The 22,776-nt window shown below is 56.9% G+C and overlaps 2 protein-coding genes across 2 annotated transcripts in view; one reads left to right on the plus strand and one right to left on the minus strand.

Annotated features, from left to right (window-relative positions):
• Positions 1 to 321: 321 nt before the first annotated feature.
• On the plus strand, positions 322 to 15,548 carry VOLCADRAFT_80692 (uncharacterized protein; the record flags this gene model as incomplete). The annotated part of the gene is made up of 29 exons (XM_002949413.1): positions 322 to 411; positions 473 to 736; positions 1,341 to 1,538; positions 2,232 to 2,401; positions 2,830 to 2,987; positions 3,312 to 3,543; positions 3,945 to 4,094; positions 4,357 to 4,569; positions 4,738 to 4,864; positions 5,086 to 5,268; positions 5,830 to 5,925; positions 6,186 to 6,428; positions 6,663 to 6,952; positions 7,158 to 7,331; positions 7,736 to 7,883; positions 8,168 to 8,430; positions 8,692 to 8,826; positions 9,108 to 9,282; positions 9,612 to 9,754; positions 10,067 to 10,147; positions 10,419 to 10,504; positions 10,868 to 11,057; positions 11,370 to 11,595; positions 11,925 to 12,005; positions 12,253 to 12,338; positions 12,617 to 12,736; positions 13,023 to 13,181; positions 13,423 to 14,264; positions 14,319 to 15,548. 29 exons carry the CDS (start codon positions 322 to 324, stop codon positions 14,633 to 14,635), a joined length of 5,640 nt encoding a protein of 1,879 aa, XP_002949459.1. The 3' UTR covers positions 14,636 to 15,548.
• VOLCADRAFT_89940 (uncharacterized protein) overlaps positions 15,513 to 22,776 on the minus strand; it is a gene marked incomplete at both ends in the record, with an annotated part of 33,563 nt that continues 26,299 nt past the window's right edge. The window contains 12 exons of the mRNA XM_002949516.1: positions 15,513 to 15,587; positions 16,007 to 16,119; positions 17,805 to 18,262; positions 19,016 to 19,062; positions 19,322 to 19,471; positions 19,804 to 19,965; positions 20,079 to 20,189; positions 20,645 to 20,675; positions 21,128 to 21,177; positions 21,579 to 21,770; positions 22,214 to 22,452; positions 22,534 to 22,768. Of these exons, the coding sequence (XP_002949562.1) occupies positions 15,513 to 15,587; positions 16,007 to 16,119; positions 17,805 to 18,262; positions 19,016 to 19,062; positions 19,322 to 19,471; positions 19,804 to 19,965; positions 20,079 to 20,189; positions 20,645 to 20,675; positions 21,128 to 21,177; positions 21,579 to 21,770; positions 22,214 to 22,452; positions 22,534 to 22,768 (1,863 nt within the window). The remainder of the gene's footprint in view (positions 15,588 to 16,006; positions 16,120 to 17,804; positions 18,263 to 19,015; positions 19,063 to 19,321; positions 19,472 to 19,803; positions 19,966 to 20,078; positions 20,190 to 20,644; positions 20,676 to 21,127; positions 21,178 to 21,578; positions 21,771 to 22,213; positions 22,453 to 22,533; positions 22,769 to 22,776) is intronic.

Raw genomic sequence — 22,776 nt, forward strand, 5'->3', positions numbered from 1 at the left:
CTAGGTCACTGATACTACAGAATTTGGGGATTCATGATGGCAGACGGCGGTGCCGTACGATGCGTTCGTTTCCTTGGGGTGACTCCCTCATGGCTCAAGACATTTTAGAAAATCCCTTGTTCAGACAAGCACTTTTACAATTCAGTGGAATACCATTACGCTGCGCGCTTGCCAAACTACAGTGGGGATCTACTGGAGTGTGGCAAAGCTTTCCCTTACAGCTAACGTAGTTCTGGGCATCGCCCCAGGCCTGCCAGACCGCTTTGGTCGGCAGGCTAGGGCAACTAGGTTTAACTTAGGACTTGACTATAAGGTGTGACCATGGCCAGCGTCGACCGGTTCCCTTACAGCAGTGCGCCTGTGCGGCAGGTTAAGGCCGTGCAGTTTAGCGTCTGGGATCCAGCCGAAATCGTAAGTTTTGCTTTAAGCAGGCACGCTCGGACAGCGAGCTTACGGCCACCCGTCCGTGCAGAAAGCATACTCCGTCGCTGAACTTGTAACCAGCGAGACCTATGAGAAGGGAAAGGCGAAGCTGGGTGGCCTGTCGGACCCCCGTATGGGGACAATGGACCGTGGTGGCATCTGTACCACCGACGGTGCCAACGCTAACGACAGCCCGGGATACTTCGGCCATATTGCTCTGGCACGGCCCGTGTACCATATCGGCTTCATCAAAACCGTCATCCGTGTGCTGCGCTGCGTCAGTTATCACACGTCGCGGCTACTGGTTGACAAGGTGCGATGTTTGACGCACACGAGCGCGCGAGCGTGGGGGGGGATGTGCCTATGAGAGGTCCCCTCTTCAGTGCCGAGTCCCTCGCAAGGGGCCGCAGCGACCCGCTGCACCCGGCAGCTTGCTTTCGCGCTCCCAAGGACCCCGCCGATGCCGTTTGGGCGCGGACGTTGCCAGCACGCCGCCGTCGTGCCAAATCCAAGGCTCCCCCAACCCTGGCCTGCAGCTAGCGCCTCAGAAAAACTTAAGCTAGAACCACATACTGAAAACCTCCCTTGGCCAGTAACGCGCCAATGCAATGTGCGTTGACTAACTCCGCTGGCCGTGGCGTGGCGGAGCCAAGGCTCGAATCCTCCCCTAGTCCGTTTCCCGTATCAGCCCCCCTGGACAGCCCCCCAGCCAATCCAGCTAACCCTAAGTCAGCGTCAGGCCGGTCAAAACCTGTTAGGCCCGTTGCGCAACGCACAACAGAACGCAAAGACGCCTAGCTTTTTCCGTTGTAGAGCACCTCCTTTTGCTCACGCTTGTGCGCTACCTGGGACTCTTTTTACCTCCCCTGCCTTCTCTCCCGTGCATTTTATACCTCGGATCGCAGGACGACCCTAAGTACGCGTACGGCCTCCGCATCAGCGACTCGGAGAAGCGGCTGCGCTACTTTGTGCACTTGTGCCAGGGCAAGAAGGTGGACGAGACGACGGGCAACCCACAGCCGTCGTACAGGTTGGACGGGCTCAAGATTATGGCCGAATTCCCCAAGGTTAAGGGGGACGAGGAACAGGAGCAGGACAACGTGGAGCGCAAGCAGGTTGGTCGAAATGCACCTATACGGCGATGCGGGAAGGTGTCGACGGTAGATGTGCAGTGTAACGCGGGGGGCAGGCGGGCGGAGGGGTATTGGGAAGCATCCGGTGCGTGTGCGGTATCTGGTGCTAAGTGCTAAGAAACACCTCAGACTGGAGGCGGTCGCCAAAAATGCAGCCCAAAGGAGGCGGACCTCTGCCTGTAAGATACGAACAAGGGTCACCTGTGAGCTTTGTCATAGCAAGCTGGGTCGGTAGGGACCGAGGTGCTGGGGGCGAGTTTGTAGTCGATTCCTAAACCTGGGGCCCATCACATTTAGTTCGGGCTAGCGAGGGCACTTGCGGTGTATCGCGCCGTCGCCGCGGCCCCACCCCTGTCGGACGTCCTCGCCTTCACCTTCTCTGACCCTCCTCTTCCCACCTCCTTTCCACCACTCTTTCCTTGGCAGCAGCTTCAGTCGTTCGTGGTTCGTCTTTCCCCACCTCCTTTCTTGCAAACGGATGATAGCGTTCCTCTCCCTTTCCTTCGCGATTCTTGACCCACTGCTGTCTCACCCGTCGGGTTGCCGGGACTCTGTAGCCCCGAGTGGGCGCACGTCCTTATCGCTGAACTCGTACCATATGCTGGTGGCATTCTGTTCGTTGTCCCGGTCTCCCCCATGTCACTGTTCGCGCGTCTGTTTCTTACACCCCTGTAGGAGCTGACCGCTGCTCGCGCGCTGGAGATCCTGAAGCGCATTCCCAACGAGGACTGCAAGGCGCTGGGCTTCGACTGCCGCTTTACGCGGCCGGATTGGATGATTATCCAGAACCTGCCCGTGCCGCCGCCGCCAGTGCGGCCGTCCGTTATGATGGACAGCAGCAGCCGGTAAGGCATGTGGAAGCAGGGCCATTGGGCGGGTGGGAAATGCGTCATGCGGTTTGTAGACAACAGTTTTGACGGAGGGAAGGGTTTCGGCGGGTTGAGGGGAGGGGATTTGATACGAAGTACGAAGGGCTGGACGGGCTGAACACGGAGGGTTGGGCCCGCTCAACGAGGGGATTGGGAAGTTGCTGGATTAGAATCTGACTGGCCAGCCAGTGGCGTGGCGAGGGTCCGGAAGGGGAGACGGGGTGATCAGGTGGCCAGGTGACGGTCTATGGATTCATGCTCTCGACCCCGTCGCAAATGCATGGCGTACAATCGCGCATGCGTTGAGGATTCCTTGGGTCACACGCGCCCACGCCCACCCGCATACCGTTTGTGATGTGTGCCCGTGATGTGTATGTGTGTGGTGGTCCGCTGTGTGCCTGCAGGTGCGAGGACGACCTGACTCACAAGCTGGCGGAAATCCTCCGCACCAATAACGCTATCAAGAAACAGGACTCCACGGGCACACCGCAGCACGTTATTGCTGAGCAGATCATGGCGCTGCAGTACCACATCACCACCTACTTTGATAACTCCAGTCCAGGTGGGCCGGTCTGGTCAGGTCTCGCCTCAGTAGCTTTCCTTGCCTGACTCGTCTTCTTACGTCTGCCAGCCTTGCATAGATGCATGTGTGAATGTGAGGCGCTTGTTTTACCTCGATCTTGCCTGTCTGCGGTGGCGGGCCGCCGCGCGGGGAAGGTCCCCAGTTCGGGGCCCCTCATGCTGCTAGGGCTCGTGGGCTCGTCTTACTCCACGGGCCGGCCCGCCCCGCGTTAATGGCCTTAATCGATTGAGCCGAATGTCCGCGGCTTTCCTTTTCCGGCGCCGATTGTGTCCTGACTCACCCGGCTGCGGCTTGACTGCACAGGCATTCCCAGGTCCAACCAAAAGTCGGGTCGGCCGATCAAGTCTATCAGCGAGCGGCTGAAGGGTAAATCGGGGCGCATCCGCGGCAACCTGATGGGCAAGCGTGTGGACTTCTCAGCGCGTACCGTCATCACGGGTGACCCTAACATCGGCATTGATGAGCTGGGTGTGCCCTGGTCCATTGCGCTCAACCTGACCTTTCCCGAGACGGTGACGCCCTTCAACATTGAGAAGTGAGCGGCGCTTTGCGTGCGTGACGAAGCTTCGGCGGGTGGGCTTGATGACGGGACTGTGCAGGGGTACGAAAATTGAATTAAACCCCAGTATAAACTTGTACGGTTTGATTTACAAGGCCATTTATTCTTCATGTTAAGGGGTCGGACAGGGCAAGTTTCTGAATGCATGTGCCTAATATGAATAATGAAAACGGGGTAAACGAAGAAACGCCATGCGGTCGCTGCGGCAGCTCCAGCAGCGCACAAAGACCATCCACTGGTTCCGTTTGTCCTTGCAGCTACCTCGCGCAACTTCACCTTGAAAATTTGACCTTAGCGCTCGATACGCGCATCTAGAGCTGCTTTCTTACCAGTCACCTTCGTACCGCGCCGCCCAACAACGCTGATTTCCCCACCAGGCTTCAGAAGCTGGTGGATAACGGTCCGAACCCCCCTCCCGGCGAGACGGGTGCCAAGCACATCATCCGGGAGGATGGTCGCCGCATCAACCTGGCGGTGCTGAAGAGTGGGGCGGACCGCCGATTGGAGCCTGGGGACAAGGTGGGCGGGTTCCCGGGTGTGGTCGGGCGGCTGGGGTAGGGGCTGACTGGACAAGATTGCCCGGGAATCTGGAATAGGGTTGGGTCAGGAGGAAGGAGACTCCCTCTTAAGACAACTGATATCAAAAAGTGAGAAACTGCTTAAGTGCGCGCAGCCTCCCTGAGTAGCCTGGGGAAAGTTCTCCTTTTGCTTCCTTTCCATATCCTTCCCGGCGTCCCTTTTGCTTTCCTTTCCCTGCCGCTATTCATCCAACCCGTCCTTAGTTAAAAGGTTTTTTTGTGGGCGTTCCCACCGCCGACACACATACACACACTCACACTCTCACCGTGTGTTTTTGCAACGTGCTTCGCACCTGCAGGTGGAGCGCCATCTCACCAACGGTGACCTGGTGCTGTTCAACCGGCAGCCCTCGCTGCACAAGATGTCTATGATGGGGCACCGAGTGCGCATCCTGCCCTACTCCACCTTCCGCCTGAACCTGAGGTGGGACGTATAGTTATCACGCTTCTCATCCGCCTCCTAAAGGATTTGCCATAGAAGACTGGAAAACGGACATCAAGAAATTGGAGAGATACGGAGTGTGTGTTCCGCCGGTCCCACCGTATCCGGCATCTTTTCTCCATTTTCGCGTTTTTGTTCACCTCCGTGCAGCGTGACGACGCCCTACAACGCCGATTTCGACGGTGACGAGATGAACATGCACGTGGCACAGACACACGAGACACGCGCCGAGATGCGCGAGCTGATGATGGTGCCTCGGAACATCGTGTCGCCGCAGGTGGGTAGGTGGGGGACCCCGTATACGCTCCGGAACCAGTCCGATGGGCCCTATCTGCTATGTCGGTGGTCGATGGGTGAAAGAGGTTGGTAGAGAACATCCCTATTTGACGGATGGGCCTTTTGTCCCTCTTATTATTAATTCATCCCTGCCTGTGCATCCGGCTCTCTTCCTTGATTACTCGGACTCCGAACCGCATCCCATTTTCCCTCGCCCCACAGGCCAACAAGCCCGTCATGGGCATCGTGCAGGACTCGCTGCTGGGCACCCGCCTCATGACGAAGCGTGACATCTTTATCGAGAAGGACGTCTTCATGAACACCATCATGGGCATTGAGGACTGGGACGGTACTGTGCCCATGCCCACCATCCTCAAGCCCAAGCCGCTGTGGACCGGGAAGCAGGTGCGAGGGGACGGGAAAGTGGGAGGGGGATCGTGAACAACGATGTGGAAGCGCTGGGTGGTGTGGGGCCTTTCGCTTCGGCTGCTGCTTACTGCTGTCGTAAGAAAGGTCATAATGCCTCCCGACGCTCTGTCGATATGCGGTGGAGCAGTGTAGTTGCTGGGCGAATTAGTTCGCTGCTGTGACGTGCGTGTGATTGATGGCGGGGGTGTTGGTACGTAGCTGTGGTGCTTAAGGCGGTAGGCTTCCCCTGGCCCCCCTCATCCTCCTCCACCTGTCATGACCATAGCAGTTAGGTTTTCGTTAGGTCTCTGTCCGCTCCAGACTTGAACGACACAATAGACCCCTGGACTGGAGGCGCGTCGCCTCTAGCCGAAGGCGGCTCCTTTTCTTCCCGTTGAGACATAAGGCGATGAAATGACTCCCATTTTGGGGGAAGAACTTTAGGGGATGCCAACTTCGGTCGCAGTTGTACGGTTGCCCTCTACTAGCTGCGATGTGGACGACCCCTCTTGCTCAAGGTGCGAAAGCTGCTCCCCGTCATTGCGGCCGCCTCCGCAGATCTTCTCCATGTTCGTTCCGGATGTGAACCTGAAGAACAAGAGCGCCTGGTACAAGGACACGGACGTGCAAGACATGTCTGTGGACGACTCGCAGGTCGGAGGTTGCGTGCACTGCTGGTTGGGGGCTTTGGGGAGGGTGCGTGGCACCGGCGCTGGCGCTTTGACGTGTTGGCTCCAAGCGCATGGTTCAAAAGCCTCCGTTAGGCCCTCACCTTTGAGTTATTACATTGCATTTTGCAGTCACGTCCACATCTTTCCTGGCCGCACATTCCTGTTTTGCTCTCGCGAACCCGCCCAATAATCAACAACCAACCGATAAACTGACAACCAACTGGTCTCAACACCGACCCACAGGTGCTGATTCGCTCCGGGGAGCTGCTTACGGGTGCGCTGTGCAAGAAGACCGTCGGCAACGGCGCGGGTGGTCTGGTCCACCTAACTTGGCTGGAGCATGGGCCCCACGCGGCACGCGGCTTTATCAACAATGTGCAGCGCACCGTCAATTACTGGGTGCTGCAGCACGGCATGAGCATCGGCATCGGAGACACGGTGGCCGACGCCAAGACTATGACCAAGGTCAACGAGATTATCGAGGAGGTGCGTGCTAGGGCTGCTAGCTTTCGAGCCTGGGCTAGCGGGCTGGTTTTGGCTAGGCGTTTGTTGTTGAGCGCTAGTGCAAAGGCCGACAGTTGGCGGGTCTTTTGGCTGGGTGGCGAAGCGCAGATTTTGCTGGGCGTGTGGCGAGCAGGGTTTGTGTCCTAGTGTCTGGAATTCCAGTGTTCGTTTTGTCATCCCTTCAGTCTCCGACTGTATATTTGTACTCTCTTCCAGGCCAAGCGTAAGGTGAAGGAGGTGGTGGAGAAGTACCAGCAGAATGCGCTGGAAGCCCAGCCGGGTCGCACTATCCACGAGAGCTTCGAGGCTCAGGTGAACCAGGTTCTGAACAAGTGCCGTGACGACGCCGGCAAGGCCGCCTACATGTCGGTGGATCTGTCCAACAACATCATCAAGATGGTGACGGCGGGCTCCAAGGGCTCCAACATCAATATCTCCCAGATGATGGGTTGTGTGGGGCAGCAAAACGTCGAGGGCAAGCGCATTCCGTTCGGCTTCCAAAACCGGTGAGGAGGAGGAGGAGGTTCCAGAAGAACTTGTTTGTGTCGGTGAGGTGGAGGCTGGGTGGCTTCACCTCCGCCAGGGTTGAGGCGAACTTGATTATATAAATGGGGAAATAGACACAGCACGGGTTGCTATTGTCGGCACCGCCGGCCCCTAACTCTTTTCCCTTCCTTCCTGTCGCCGCCTTGTGTGCTCCTTTTGCCACAGCACGTTGCCGCACTTCAATAAGGACGATTTGGGTCCCGAGGCCCGCGGTTTCGTGGGCAACTCCTACCTACGAGGCCTCACACCGCAGGAGTTCTTTTTCCACGCCATGGGTGGTCGCGAAGGTCTTATCGACACGGCCGTCAAGACCGCCTCCACCGGTTACATCCAGCGAAGGTGGGATCGATGGCGGACGGGTGGGGCCTGCGGTAAAACGGTGGTGGGAACGAAGGGTGTTGAGTAGCTGGGAGGAGCGTTGTTAGGGCCTGGCGAAGTTATTTTGGAGGCTCTTGTAGGGGCGCCGCGCATATCCCTTCCACCTTTCCTCTCTGGGGATCTGGGTCTTCTTTTGTTGTCTTCGTCGCAGATATCATTCATATTCATTTATGAGAAGCAGCGGCAGCATGGGCAAGTAATTGTTGTACTAGCGCTTCATGCAGCTGTTTTGCTACACGGCATGCGCATACGCATGGTATATATGCACACATTTGACATACATTTGACGTACCCATGTGGGTCGTTCCTCTCCGCAACCCGTCCCGTCCGCCTGCCTTACTGCTCCTCAACCCCGTTTTCCGCAGGCTGGTCAAAGCCATGGAGGACATGGTGGTGCGGTACGGCGGTACCGTGCGTAACAGCCAGGGAGATGTCGTGCAATTCCTCTACGGCGAGGATGGCATGGATGCTGTGCGCATTGAGAGCCAGACGTTTGAGCACCTCAAGTGGGACGTGAGTACGGGGGCTGTGTGTGAAAGGGCGCGATGGAGGGAGCGTTGGCGCACGCATGAACTGCCTGAGTGTTGACCTTCCCTATCCGTTGCTCATCAGCTTTCTTTAGCCCCTGCAAAGCTCCCTCAGTTTTTGCCCCACTCCTTTCTCACTGAAAAACGGCGGCTCCTGTAAAGCCACATCTTACCGTCGTCTTCTGGGCTCAGTGTTTCCGTCTTTCGCTTACCCTAACCCCCCTCCCCTTCCTGCCATGTCCCTCGATTGTTTTCGTTTCATCCCACCAGCCGGTGAAAATTGACAAGGTGTACCGGGTCGACACCTCACGCGACCTGGCGCCCGACTGGCTGTCCAACGATGAGTACGAGGCGCTCCGTACAGACCCCGAGACGGAGCAGGCGCTCCGGGAGGAGATGGCGCAGCTGAAGGAGGACCTGCGTGTGCTGCGGGAGGAGGTTCTTACCACCGGGGATGAGAAGGTCAACATTCCGCTCAACTTGGCGAGGTTGATCTGGAACGCGCAGACCAAGTTCGGCTGCAAGCCGCACAGGTATGGCCTTGGTGCTATCCTTGGAGTATGTGGCGTATGGGTGTAAAGAAGGGAGTATGGGGTAACGGGGACGGTATCGATGTGCCGGAAGCGTGGTTTGGCTTTGACCCATTTTGCATGTTCTGTCGGTACGACGTCCTCACGCGCTGCTCCAACTTCCTACGGTTAGGATTTCCCCTGTAAGGGATATCGAGGACTTCCTTACCGAGCTAAGGCCTATTGACGCTTGTGGTCGTCGTGTCTTTCTTCCGGCTCCCACAGGCCTGGTTGGACGGGTTTGCCGGTGAAGGAGGTGGTGGTCAAGGTTCAGGACCTGTGCCGGCGGCTGGTGGTGGTGGTGGGAAGCGACGGGCTGTCCGTGGAGGCCCAGAGGAACGCTACCATCATGTTTCACTCGTGAGTACCGCCTCTTGTGGCTTGGTGGCTGCTAGGAAAAAGAGTTGCTGTGCCGCTAATGGTGATAATGCTTGCTGAATGCTGAACTACAGTGCACTTACCCCGCTTCCGAGTTTCGCTTGGCTGGGCTTTGCTTGACTTACCTTCTTTGGTAACTTCCTTACACCGTTCCTTACCATCCACACTTGCTTGTGCACGCCTCTACCTACGTTCTGCAACTCTGCATTGACGTGGCGCCTCACATCCACCACCACCACCACATCACCTCTCGTCCCGCGCAGTATGGTCCGCATGCACCTGGCCGTCAAGCGGGTGCTGTCCGAGTACAAGCTCAACCAGAAGGCCTTTGACTGGCTGTTGGGCGAAATTGAGACGCGCTTCTTCCTGGCGCTGTCCCACCCGGGCGATTGTGTGGGCACTGTGGCGGCACAATCGCTGGGAGAACCTACGACGCAGGTGGGTCATGGCTCATAGGTGCGGTATAGTTGAGGAGAGAGCGGTCCTGCCCCGCGCAATGTAATAGTGGAACCTCATGTATATCAGTGTAGTGTATAATCGTCGTGATAGCGTTCGTATCCGTCTGCAGTCTCCCGAGAAATATGGGATGCTTTTCCTTGCCATGTTTCCTTACAACTCCTTTTCCTCGTCTCTCCTGTCCGAGAAGGAGTTGAGCTCTTTGCATTTAAGCTACGAAATCCTGATGCCTCGAGCCTTGAGTCGGCTCCTAGCATTCCCCTTCCAATACTGCGCTCCGGTCCGCCTCGCGTCGCTTCGCCTCCACGCAGATGACGCTCAACACGTTCCACTTTGCTGGTGTGTCCGCCAAGAACGTGACGCTGGGTGTGCCCCGCTTGACGGAGCTTATCAACCTGGCCAAGAACATCAAAACGCCCACACTCACGGTGCACCTGCTGCCCGGACTGCGCGAGTGAGTGGGTTGGTATTGGGCGAGTGGGCTGGCGGGTTGGCGGGCTTCCAGTATGTGTAGGACGGACTCGTGGTTGCTATTGTTCTGTGCTAAAAAAGGGTCCTTTTCTATTAGGATTAGCGAGTTGGTGGGATGGTCGCAGATCATTTCTGTCCCTGCGGAGGTCCTCCTGGCGAGATCCTCCTGCACATCGAAGCTGGCCTGATCTGACCTGACCTGACGAGGCATAACCGGGCTTGGTGTGTTGTACCAGTCACCGCAATAACTGCCTTTGTTCGATAAGCTGTTTGGCATCTAAAATGTCACCGACAGGAACAAGGACCGGGCCAAGGAGGTTCAAGCCAAGCTGGAGTACACATGCTTCAAGAACGTGGTCAAGACCACGGAGATTTGGTGAGATGGAACGTGGGCGCGCAAGCGAGAGTGTGCGACCGTGCGACACTGCGTGCGTGTGTGCGTGTGTGTGTAGAATTGAAGGTCCCCCAAAAAAATTAAGTCATGCCACTCCCAATGCATGTGTGTACGTTGTATGCGCTGATAGCAAGGCACGGGTTTGAACACTAGGGGGAGTACAGGCGGCCCAGACAGCGGCCTAGGAAAGCAGGGCAAGCAAAGCTGTGTGTGCTCATGCGTATGTGTGTGAAAATGTTATTTTGTTCTGCAGGTACGACCCTGTGGATCCCGGCAACCCCAACCAAACCATTATTGGGGAGGATGAGGAGATGCTCAGCAGCTACTACGACCTGGCAGGTGCGTAGGGGAAGGTTACGCGTTTAGTTGGCAGGGTGGGTCTGGGGTTCAACCTCTTAGGGTAGCGATCGCACGATAGGATGGTTTGAGCCATGACGAGTCGATCGGTGTGTTAAATTGTATCAGCTCGCATTTACATCTTATCAGTTCGAACTTGCTATATTCCGCATATCCAACTGAACTTGCTATATTCCGCATATCCAACTGAACTTGCTATATTCCGCATATCCAACTGAACTAACTATAAATGTCGCATTCCACCAGGATTATTGTTTCTTTCCTACTCTTCCTCTCGTTCTAATACCCCTCCGCCCGTCCTTGGCTCCATTTCCGCGCCTGCCCTGCTATGTCCTATCCTCCCAGGCGAGGAGGATCTGGCGGTGCTGCCCCGGCTGTCTCACTGGCTGTTGCGCTTCGAGCTCAACCGCGGCACCATGCTCGACAAGGGCCTGACGCTGGGAGCGGTGCAGAAGGCCCTGCAGGACGAGTGGGAGGACTTCATTAACGTGCTGGTGAACGATGATAACGCGGAGAAGCTCATCATGCGCATCCGGTAAGGACGGTGGTGTGCCAGTGTCGGTCCGTGGTTGTTGGGGAGCTGTGCAAAGTACGGGTAATGTGCTTATGGGTGGGTGCTTGTGCCTGTGTGTGTTTGTTTTTTCTGCATTTGTGTTGTTTGTCTCTTGACTCTACGTTTGTGAGCTTGTACGTGCCAGCTTTGGGTATATAGGGTGGGCGGGTGGTCCGTGTGGCGGAATTGTATGCGACTAGCTAGCCGGTTGGCTGAGGTGTAAAGAGATGGGAGTGGCTTGGTGGTGTGGAGGTGTGGCTTGCAACGGGCCCTGTGCTCCCGTGTGTGCTGAAGAGTGATGAAGACGGAGGAGGCGAGCAAGGACGAGTCTGCGGATCCCACCGAGGACACGATGCTCAAGTTGTCCGCTGCCATCATGGACGTGCGACTGCATGGCGTGCCCAACATCCGCAAGGTGTTCATCCGCGCGGAAAACCAGCACATCTACGACAGGGAACGTGGCTCCTTCCGGAAGTATGAGGAATGGATCCTGGATACTGAGGGCATCAACCTGGAGCAGGTGGGCCACGACCTGGGGGTGCATGCAACCCCCCATACACCTCTTGTGCCCAACGCATGCCCGCGGTAGGGCTTGCTCCTGCGGCACGGCTTGTCTCTTTCCACCGCTTCCCGTGCGACCGCGACTTTGTTTCTGCGCTCCTCTGAATGCGCACGCCATACGGAGTTGTATGGCCAACGTGGCCTTCCGTTCTGTTAAAAGATTCGGCTTCCCTTTCCTCCCATTGAGTTTCATACCTGAACGTGCTGTCAACTGATGCCATAGACCTGTGTTAACGCTATGAGGTGACACCTCTTGATATGCCCGTCGCGTTGTTCCTGGTCGCGCAGGTGCTGGCCTTTGAGGGCGTGGACCCCCGGCGCACCATGTCCAACAGCATCATCGAGGTGCTGGAGGTGCTGGGGATCGAGGTAGGATTAAGAGATGAGGCGGCCCCTTTTAACGCATGCATGTTTTTTTCCATCGCGCCCTACCTGCTCGCAATCAGGCTCTGCACCACTTCTGTTGTCCTTCTTCTATCACCACTGGTATAGTTGCGATGCAATTGAGTAAACTACATCTCAGCACTGATGATGCCCTCATTCCCCGATGATCCCAGTGGCCGTCCTCCAACTGCCCTCCTCCGTTTCCTCCTGCCGCGGTCTCCGCTGCCAACAGGCTGCGCGTGCTGCACTGCTGAAGGAGGTCCGCAACGTCATTTCCTTCGATGGCTCCTACGTCAACTACCGTCACCTGGCTTGCCTGTGAGTAGCGCGCGACCAGCAGTCGCTACCCTGCCCGCCCTTGCTGCCCGGCCTATCTGCGCAAGCGTTCAACGCCGAACTCTACTCTTGCGCCTGGACACCTGCAATGCGTGTGGACCGTCCCGCTCAGTCCTGCACTATGTCGTTCATATCTTTTTTCGGCGCGCGCTCAACCTGCCGGGGCTCGCTTTCCCTCTACGCCCACCCTTTACTGCGTTCTTATCCCGCCCACTTCCCGCCTCCACTCCACTCCACTCCACTCCACTCGCCCCTTACAGGGTGGACATCATGACATGCAAGGGCTGTCTCATGGCCATCACCCGTCACGGCATTAACCGCAATGGGAACGGACCCATGACGCAATGCAGCTTCGAGGAGACGGTGGATATTTTGTACCGGTAAGGGGGATGGGAGCGGAGGAGGTCGCCGGGAATGGAAACGCGCAGGCCGCAGTGTGTCCTTTAACCCTTCTTGGTGGCTTTCTTGCCCCTGCTCCTGATGTTGCCCCTGATCTTGCCCCTGATCTTGCTCCTGCTCCTGATCTTACTCCTGCTCCTGCTCCTGATGTTGCCCCTGATCTTGCTCCTGATCTTGCTCCTGCTCCTGATCTTACTCCTCTGCTCATGCGTTCCTGGTGCTGACCTCTGCCGCTCTGCGCCTATCCTTGTACTGTGCGCTCCGCAGGGCGGCCATGTTTGGCGAGCGTGACCGGCTGACGGGTGTGTCGGACAACATCATGATGGGCAATATGTGTCCTCTGGGCACCGGCGCCTTCGATCTGCTGCTGGACGAGTCGGCGTTGGAGAGCGCTTTTGACGTGCAGGCGAGTGTATGTGCGAGTGCGTGCACGTGTGTATGTGCCGTTTTATGTGCTTTGCTCTTACGAACTTGCCTGCGGGCGCGAACAGGCGAGATCAACACAAAACTGATGAACCCGCTGTCGGCATCCGTGCCTAAATGCACCTCTTGCTCTCTGCTGGTGCTGCTGCCGCCGCGATCTTATATTATTATGTGTTCCCTGCCGCTGGGGTGCCAACCATCGACAGGTCGGCAACCTGGTGTTTGGCGACGATGGTCTGCTCAGCACACCGGGCCGCTACACGCCAGGCCGCTCGCCGCACCGCACGCCTGGGCCCATGTCGCCTTCGCACATGCTATCGCCCATGCATTCGCCCTTCATCGGCGGCGGCGCGTTCAGTCCCATCGTGGGCGGCGCCTTCAGCCCCGTGCATGGCAGCGGGGCCCCCATGTCGCCTGGCTACAGCCCGACGTCGCCTGGTTACAGCCCAACCTCCCCTGCCTACTCGCCGACGAGCCCGGCGTACTCGCCTACCTCACCTGCCTACTCCCCGACGTCGCCAGCCTATTCGCCCACCTCCCCAGCGTACTCCCCCACCAGTCCGGCATATTCGCCAACGTCGCCGGCGTATTCACCCACGTCGCCAGCTTACTCGCCAACCAGCCCTGCCTACTCCCCGACGTCGCCAGCCTACTCGCCAACCTCCCCGGCATATTCACCCACATCCCCGGCGTACTCGCCCACGAGCCCGGCGTATTCACCGACGAGCCCGGCCTATTCACCAACGTCGCCGGCCTACTCGCCGACCTCACCCGGCTTCTCCCCGACATCGCCGGCGTATTCACCAACCAGCCCAACTTACTCGCCCACGAGCCCGACCTACAGCCCGACATCGCCAACCTACAGCCCGACCGGTCCGGCCTACAGCCCAACTTCACCGTCGGAGCGCCCAACTGGCTCGCGCTTCAGCCCGGCGTCCCCCAACTACAGCCCCACCTCACCCAACTACAGCCCGACAAGTCCTCAATACAGCCCTACAAGTCCGCAGTACAGCCCGACAAGTCCGCAGTACAGTCCGACAAGTCCGCAGTACAGTCCGACAAGTCCGCAGTACTCCCCTACGGCAGGTGGCGGTGGGGAGGCTGGCGGGAGCGGCGGCGCTGGGCCCAGCGGCTCCGAAGCCGCCAAGCCAAGCCCCGCCTATTCGCCCACAGCGGACGTCTCCCCAGTGTATTCCCCTACCGCAGACGTGTCACCATCGTACTCCCCGACGGCGGATGTCAGTCCACCGCAGGGCGGCGCGGGACCGTCACCGCTGACTGGCGGCGGCGGCCAGGAGTACTCCCCAACTAGCGCACACTACAGTCCAGGCGTGCTGGCGGGTCTATCCCCGCCGTTTGGCCAAGGCGGAGGCGGTGGCGGTGGCGGAGGGCAGGGGACGGGGACATATAGCCCGCAACGGACCAGCCCAACATTTAGTCCATCATTTAAACCGTGAACTGATTGCGTGTGGTAGCTGCGGCTGGATGGAGGCTGGATGAACGAACGGATAAAGAGGACCGCGGAAAGGACCTGGCCGCGTTATACTTGGGATGGATAATAGTTAGGTTTTAGGGTTTGATATGCTGGTTGAGATTCCGCAGGGGGGCTGGCAAGCAGAGGGGAGGGATTTATGGCGTAGTGGGATAGCATGCTTTCGGTGTGATGGTGAAATAGTTTGGCTACGTGCGCCATGTCATGTTGGGCACCGGACGGGTTTTGCTTGCTGTTCAACGTATAGTGGTTGCAAGGGCGTTGAGGATTGTGAATTACTTTGTATTACTGGTATGGCGGGAAAGGGGGCAGAACTGAAATGCAAACCCAAGAGACGACCTGGCAGTATACGAAATTGGATGTTTCTTGATGGTACAAAAATACTCGTCGTGTTTTTGACTTCTGAGGCCTGGCAAATGGCTGTCTCGTATGGCTGAATGGGCATTTCCCGTTGACAGCTGAGGAGAACGGCAGCACATTCGTAAACTAGAGACGAAACCGACAATCTTGTTGCGGATGGGTCCGGAAATGGCAAGTACTGCTAGCCCCTACTGGTGGCTAGCGTAGCGCTCACGGCATGCGATGATTGCGTATCGCATCCGCGTTTGCAACGGCAGCAGATTGTTTAGGAGCACTCCGCTCAGTCCTGGATTTCGTGCCCGGTGCAGGTCATTAACTCTCCAACAATGCAGGTCGGGTTCCTGTGCGGGCCGGGTGTGCGCTTTTAATGGATCCGGTTTCCGTTCAGGATCCGGCAGCGTCAGGTCATTTGATGTGATGTGCACGCAGAGGCCGTGTGTGTGGAAGGGAGGATGCGGCGTGAAGGTGTGCTCGCTCCCTCCCTAATCGCAGGCAGGGAAAAGGAGAGGGCCAGGGTCGGCACTCTTCGGCAGCGGCAGCACATAAATGTGCTGCACCTGGGTCTGACACAGTGCCAGGCGGAGGTATGGAGAGGTAGCTGCTGTCCCAGCAGGTTGGGCGTCTCTCTACCAAGATTTTACAAAGATTCGCACGATTTTACAAGTTCCGCACGAATGCGTGTGTGCCGCCACAAGGGGAAGGCGGGCGGAATGGGTGAAGCGAATTGCTTGTAATAGCGGCGTTTACGTGAGGATCGCATGGGCCGCTCCACTACGAAGGGATTTCATGAAAGGAGTTTTCGATTTTGTCGCCGAAGGAAAATTATGTGCCTCGGTGTGTGTAGACACTGGAGGACACAAATCCGTTCGGATTTGGGCATGGACGAAGTACCCAGTCGCACTTAATCGGCGTTCTTTAATTCTGTATAGAATTCCAAATCTGCAAAGCATAGTCGCTTCCTACGCTCTAGACGCACCCGCCGTACAAGTTTGCTTGCACACCCCTGCGGCCTTATGTGCTCCAGCATATGCCGTATCTGGCTCCTATCACTGCCAGGTGCTGCAGTTGTAACCTGGCCTTGTGCAAACGCTGTGCATGTAGAGCCACACCAAAACGCCAAGTGCACACGACTTTGCCCTTACTAGGGTTTATAATGGAACTCGCGTAAGGTGCCAAATGCTTTTGCGGCCATGAAAACAATGCGGTGGCGTAATCCTCACACGCAGCAGGTGTCCCCAAAGCCCGGGGGCCATGGACTATATAGTGAAAGGCAATTTCGGAATTTTAGGTTTGCCTCCCAAGGAGGTTGGCTTTTGGAGGTTCTAACTGACACATGTCTGGTCTGCGAGGAAGTTGTGCAGTCCGCTACTCTGGCTTCAGCTTTCAGAGGGCCTAATCGAGGTGTTCCAATTGTTGCTGCTGTTGTTGTGGCTACATGCAGCTGTGCTCCGGGGAGGTTTCGGAGTTGGGCGCATAAGAAGTCGACGCGGCATACCCGGTGTCCTGCAACCTCCTGCGAAACACTCTGATGTCCGTCCGCATAGGTCTCTGTAATTGTGCATATCAAATGTCTCAACCGGTACACAACATCAGCAGGAAAGAACTGGAGTTGGCAGCATTTGCAACTTTACATCTGTAAACTTGACATTGCGGCATAAATCCTCCCTTTTGAAAGACCTCTCGCCTTTTTTGCAGTAGGTAAAAGAGGTAGGAAAGCTGAACAGCGCGCTAAAAGGCCTTGGCCCACGCCACCCACTGGTGTTAAAATTCGGAAGGCTAGGAGGGGGGGTTGTAGCGGGTAACGAGATTGTCCCGACAGAAACCCTCGCCGTGTTAGCATATCCCTCACCCACCCACCCACCCAATCCCCCAAATGCCCCCCCAAACACACACGGGCCCCCCCACACACGCACACACACACCTCCACACACCCCCGCCCGCCCGGCCGCCCGCCCGCATAATATTGATGAATGGATACACCACGATATATACATACAAGCAACGAAGGCAGTACGTGTACATATATGTATATATGTGTGTGTGCGCGTGTTTGTTCTCCCTCTCTTTCTCTCTTTCTCTCTATTTGACACACATACACACATGAAAAATATGCACACACACACACACTCTCTCTCTCAGCCTCAATCAGGTGACAGCTCTATCTGCCAACAATCTCAAATTGTTCCGGCCAAACGACATAGGATTATAGTAGCTGTCTTACAGTACGGCACGCCCCATCAACATAGAAACATACGCGCTAGAGCACGTTCCCAGCATCTCGGGAAGCGTTTTAAGCGGCTGAATAGCTACTACAAGTACAAAATCCACAAGCTCCATACAAATGCGGTTTGCGTTCCTGTAAAGCCTGAGGCGGCTCCCATGGACGGTCAATGGCCATATATATTATTGTGGCGCCGAGTGGGGACGTTGGCTTCCCCGCTCGCTCGCCTCGGCTGACCACCCGACCGTCTCGCCTACACCACCCAAGTAACTTACATGGGATTCAAAAGCCCACTTTGTCAGATAGGTGAGGATAGGTGAGTGGGCTTATATACGAGAATTGGGTGAAGTGGCAGCGTATCGATATAGCCACGCTGCCTTAATGCTTAATGATTTCCAGTTAATGTGCCAATATTAATACAGTACAAAGAACCATAGGGTTGCAGGATTTGCACAAAGTTCCTCTATCTTACCATTTCGGTCTGCACTCATCATGATGAATCGCTCATCGTCATTTCAAGAGCGGATTAGTGTCTTTAAGGCCCACCACCCACCGCGTCTGCTGCCAGAGCTCAGGGCGTTATTGCCGCCGCCGACGTCACCGCTGGCGGCGGCGGTGGCATCAGCGGCGGCGGCGCTAGTGCGGCCTCCGCCGCCGCCACTAGCACCGCTGCCGTAATTTCCAACTCCACCTGCATCTCCAACACCGCCGTAGCAACTGCCATATGCACCACCGGCGCAGGTTGCAACCGCCGCCGCTGCCTTGCCGCCGCTGCCGCCGGCCCCTGCTGGCCGTCTTCCTGCCTGAGATTGCTGATCTGCGAGCCCCAGTACCACCGCCGCCACGAGCGCCTCGCAATCCACTTCCGGCGGCAGCTGACTTAGCAGCTCGGCCACCCGGCGCATCTCATTCTGGGCCTTACGTACAATGGGTCGCAGCTGCAGCAGCAGGAACAACACTCCCCACACCCAGGCGATGCAAAACATGACAATCTGTTGAATGATGACGTCACTGCGGGGGTTTGGAGTTGGTGGAAATTGCGGTGGTTGGAATGGGCGAGAACTACTGGAGAGGATGCGTGAGACAAAGACACGTGATGTACGACCTTGAGGTAAATTTAGTTTCACACCTAGCGTTTGTCTGGGCTCTGTGCGACCGCGCAAGTTACGCAGATTTCTTGATGTACTGGTGTATGGTCGCTGTACCTTATGAGGTTAACCCGGGTGCAGCGGCCTTGCTTTCTTGAATGCATTTGCACGGGATTGGTTTCATCCGGGGTTGATTGATTCATTGATTCATTGACGTTGCTGTTTTCTGTAAAGACAGAGTAGTTGCCAAATTCAAACCATTGAGTACGGCTTGGCAGGGAGCACACCAACCGGTGACGTCATCGGCGTGCGATGGGGAACTGACTGATCACTGAAGGGGCTTTCAGGGCGGCCACTTTCCTTCCACCCACCCCCCCAACTCATTTCAGTTGCAGATGCCACGCCTAATGCTTCTTGTCTGTGCACACATGCTCGCAGGCGGTGACAAAGCAGGTGCGCCTGGAGGCGCTGTGAGGCCCCAGGAGCCCGGAGGACCGCAACGTGGCCAGCCAGGTGCCATATGTGCGTTCCGTTCGTTCGCTGGCCAAAGGGTACGAGTGCTGCCCTGAAGCAGCATCGGCTCTCTCTCTCTCTCTCTCTCTCTCTCTTTCTTTCTTTCTTTACGGAATATCCACAAGGAACGATGTCCTGCAAACGCACTACAGTACGTACACACCTGTACGACCCGAGCACCGAACGCAGGTACACCATGTTCAACTTCATCTGAAAAGCAAAGCACAGGGGCCGGCGGAAAGAAGCGAAAGGTGGCTGTCTAACAAAAAGGTACCTGCTAGGACGAACGCAACATACATGCAGGCGAAAGGTCACCGTCGCAGAAGACCGCAATACGAACACATGCGGCTCAGGGCGGCCCGAGGCTGGCCGAGAAGTAACGGGAGGGGGGGGGGAGGCCCAGGGGGGAAGCAAGCCTGGCCCCACACCCTAAGCCCTTCTAGGCCCAAGGGCTAGGCCCAATCCTTACCAGCCCACAGTGCGTGTCTGTTGACCCGGTGGACCAAAGGAACCCAAACTCGGTGCTGTTGAGGCCCGAGGACTCCGCGGGCTGAGTGACCAGAGATTCCACCCGCAGGAACTGGCTCTTCATTAGCACATCCAGACCGTTGCGGGTGGCCTGAAGGCGGCAAGGAAAGGGAAGGGGTTTAGGAACCCTAAGGTAATAAGTTGTTGGTGGCTCTGAGGATGGGATGGTGGGGTTCAAGCTCCGGATATCACGGGGCGGGTGGGAGTACCGTGGGGTACAAGACGTCCTATAATAGTAGTCGTCGTACGGCTGTCCAAGGTCCTCAAACACGGAATGTTTGGGTCTACTCAAATACCACAATTTGGGATAGTTACACCGTAATACAATTTTATTATTATTACTATTATATTTTATTTACTATTATTACTTATTAGCATTAGATTATATCATTTATTCATTATTCCTTATTGTATAGTTCGTACCTGATAGTAGGGACTGTCTGGCGGCTGGCACTTGGACGGCGAGTCCGCACACAGACACGAACCCGTGTGGTAGAGCAGCTCGGCTGGCTGCGTGTAGCCCCCAAACACGACACCCGTGGTGGCCAGGCGGAAGTGCACGTCATCGTGCTGGTTGGGGACCACCTGCGGTGCAGCCCCCGCATGCGGACGTGAAGGCGGGAGGGGGAGATGGCTGGGGGGTTCATAACTATGTAGGGTGGTGCAGGCTGGGCACGATGGCAGGTCTACAGCCGTACCCCGCTGCCGTACAGCATGGCGCTGTACTCGAGTCTCCACGCCGCCAGCTCTCTGGCCAGCACCGGCTTGAGCAGCTGACACAGAGCAGCGGCCCAAGCAGCCGCCACCTCCTGTACTCCTCCCAAAGGAGGGGAGGGAGAGGGGGAGAGCACACACACACACATGTACAGCACACACGCACACGTGTGTCAACAGGACGCGGCGAATGGGCGACCGAAGAAATACAAGGAGGCCGTCTGGGGTTGGATTGGTGTTGGTGTTCTCAGCTTGACGGTATGCGCTAGATTAGGGGACACACACACACACACACACACACACGCACACACACACACGCACACACACACACACACAAACACGCACACACACACACACACACACAAACACAAACACGCACAGCACCATCAGGTGGTGCTAGAGGAGGAAAAACGGTACTCTCAACTAAACTCCTCCATTCATATACCCTCACTCGTTTACTCTCCTCCTTAATACGTATGTATGTAGTACACGTTCACCGAGTCGTTTATTTTCTGTTTCCCTGACACCGCGACCTGTTAGCAAAACTCACCAGCACGAAGTACTGCACTCGGTGGAAGCGACTGCAGGAGGCGGGTCGAGTTGGGGGTTGGAGCTTTAGGTCTGTGTACGCTTCACGGTTTTAAGGTTCATAAGGGTCATAATATGCACAAGGGCGCCAACAAGGTTCATAACATACATACAGGACATGTAAAAACGTCATAATAAGCAACGCGAAGGTAGGTCGGCGTAAGGCAGGCAGCCAAAGGCACAGACAGACAGACAGACAGACAGACAGGCTCTGGTGTCCGCCTGTGTAGCGGAAGATCCCGATTGGTGGCGAACTTGGGCCATGTCGGCTAACTATCCCTTGGCCCATCCCGGCTAAGTAACTAACTAACGTTTTTCAGTTGTAAGTTTGGGGAAGGAGCCAAGGAGCCTGCCGTTACAACCCCAGCTGGCTATTTTAACCGTTGGTTAATAACCGCCGGCCGTTTCGGTAGTTATTAGAATTGCCGGCCGTGCGGACACTCACATAAGGACCACGTTGACGATGTTGAGTGTCGCGATAGGAGCCGTCAGGGCCTGCAGATTTGCAGAAAGAAAAAAGAGAATTGTTCGTCACTAAAACAATATGTCTAAAACCGTTGCCTCTCTGCTACAGGGGGCCCCAGAGCGACGGTGTACTCTGCACAGAACAGGACCGAGGTCGGGACGGGGCTGTTCGGGGTCGTCCTTCCAACAGGCGGACAGAGCTTCAGAGATTTCCCTGGTAGTGTAATACCTGATGCCGGACTTGCAAGTAGCTGTTAGCTATTAGCTGGTTCTACAGGGCGGCCGCAAGGTTCCTTGAAATACCATTTTCCTTCCTCCTCCGATGTATCTATCGGGTATAAGGAATGCCCCAAGCAGACATGATGGAAAAAATCAGACGACGCCTCCAACCAACCCCCAGGTCCGGGCCCCCACCCCCCCGCCGCACCTACCTTCAGGTTATAATACCCCACCAGGTTGACCGCAATGATCGCCGCCCCCCACACAATGAACGGGGCCACCAGCCAGTATGCCAGTTTGTGCGACTGAGTGAGGCGCCTCTTGGTGCGATCAGCAGCGCCCCCGAGAACGATGGGAGAGGAAGCGACGGGGCTAGGGATGTGGGTGCGAGCATCTGGGGCAACCTGCAAGGGCGGCGGCGGTAACGGGAAGTAGGTAGGGGAGGTAGGCAGTATGTCCGGAGTGGAAGGGAGACGGGGGCTGACCTGTTAGGACGACCTGCGGATTTGGGGTCTTCGCGGGGTGAGTTTCGGCTGTCTTGGCTTGGTCTCCGGCTGTCGTGTAACATTTGGACAGGGTTTCGGAGCGTGTTTCCAGGTTTCGGGGATTTGGTCTGGGGCCGCTAGGCGGCGGTGTGTTAATGTAAAAGTGTGAGGTGGCCATCCCGTTGGGAGTTTCAAAGCTTTGCGGGCCCCCCTTCAGGGGACTCAGTTGTCGGGGATGAGGAGGAGTGGGGCATTTGGCCCACACATCCATCCATCCATCCAGCCAGCCAGCCAGGCAGGAAGACAGACAGAGAGACAACCAGGCCCACGTACGCGCACATCGCTCATCTATGGGTGCTCACCCTTGCCCTTCGACGCCAAGCGACCAGAGAGACGACGGCACCGGACACGGCCCGCAGCCGAGCGGTCATGCTGCTGCCAGCTGCCGGGGCCGTACCCACGAAGGCAGCGCCGCCGCCGGCAGATTTGATGCTAAAATTGCCACCGCCGCCGCCACCTGCCCCGTCATACAAACTTTCAGCACAGTTGCCGGGGATGACCTTAGAGCCCAACTTGAAGGACGTACGACATCGCTGACCGGCTGCAGCACCGGCGACGACGCGGGTGCTGAAGTCCGTAGAGAGGGGGAGGACGGCGCCACCAGACAGCGACAATGACTCACCGCCGCGGCGCTCGCCACCGCCGGCAGCGGCGGCACCCTTGTAGGCGCCGTTCGTAAGCACGCCCTCGCCGTCGAGGAAGGCACCGTAACCGGTACAATTGGCGCCGCCGTTGCGGCCACCGCACGCGGGGCCAGCAGCGGCTCCGCCGCCGCCTTCGGTTGCCGCAACGGCGGCAGTGCCGTTGTCAGGAGTTAAGTCATCATCGCTGTCCTCCTCCTGGTTCGAGGCCTCCAGCTGTGGAA

This window comes from Volvox carteri, assembly GCF_000143455.1.
Source record: "Volvox carteri f. nagariensis unplaced genomic scaffold VOLCAscaffold_14, whole genome shotgun sequence".
Classification (NCBI taxonomy): Eukaryota; Viridiplantae; Chlorophyta; class Chlorophyceae; order Chlamydomonadales; family Volvocaceae; genus Volvox; species Volvox carteri.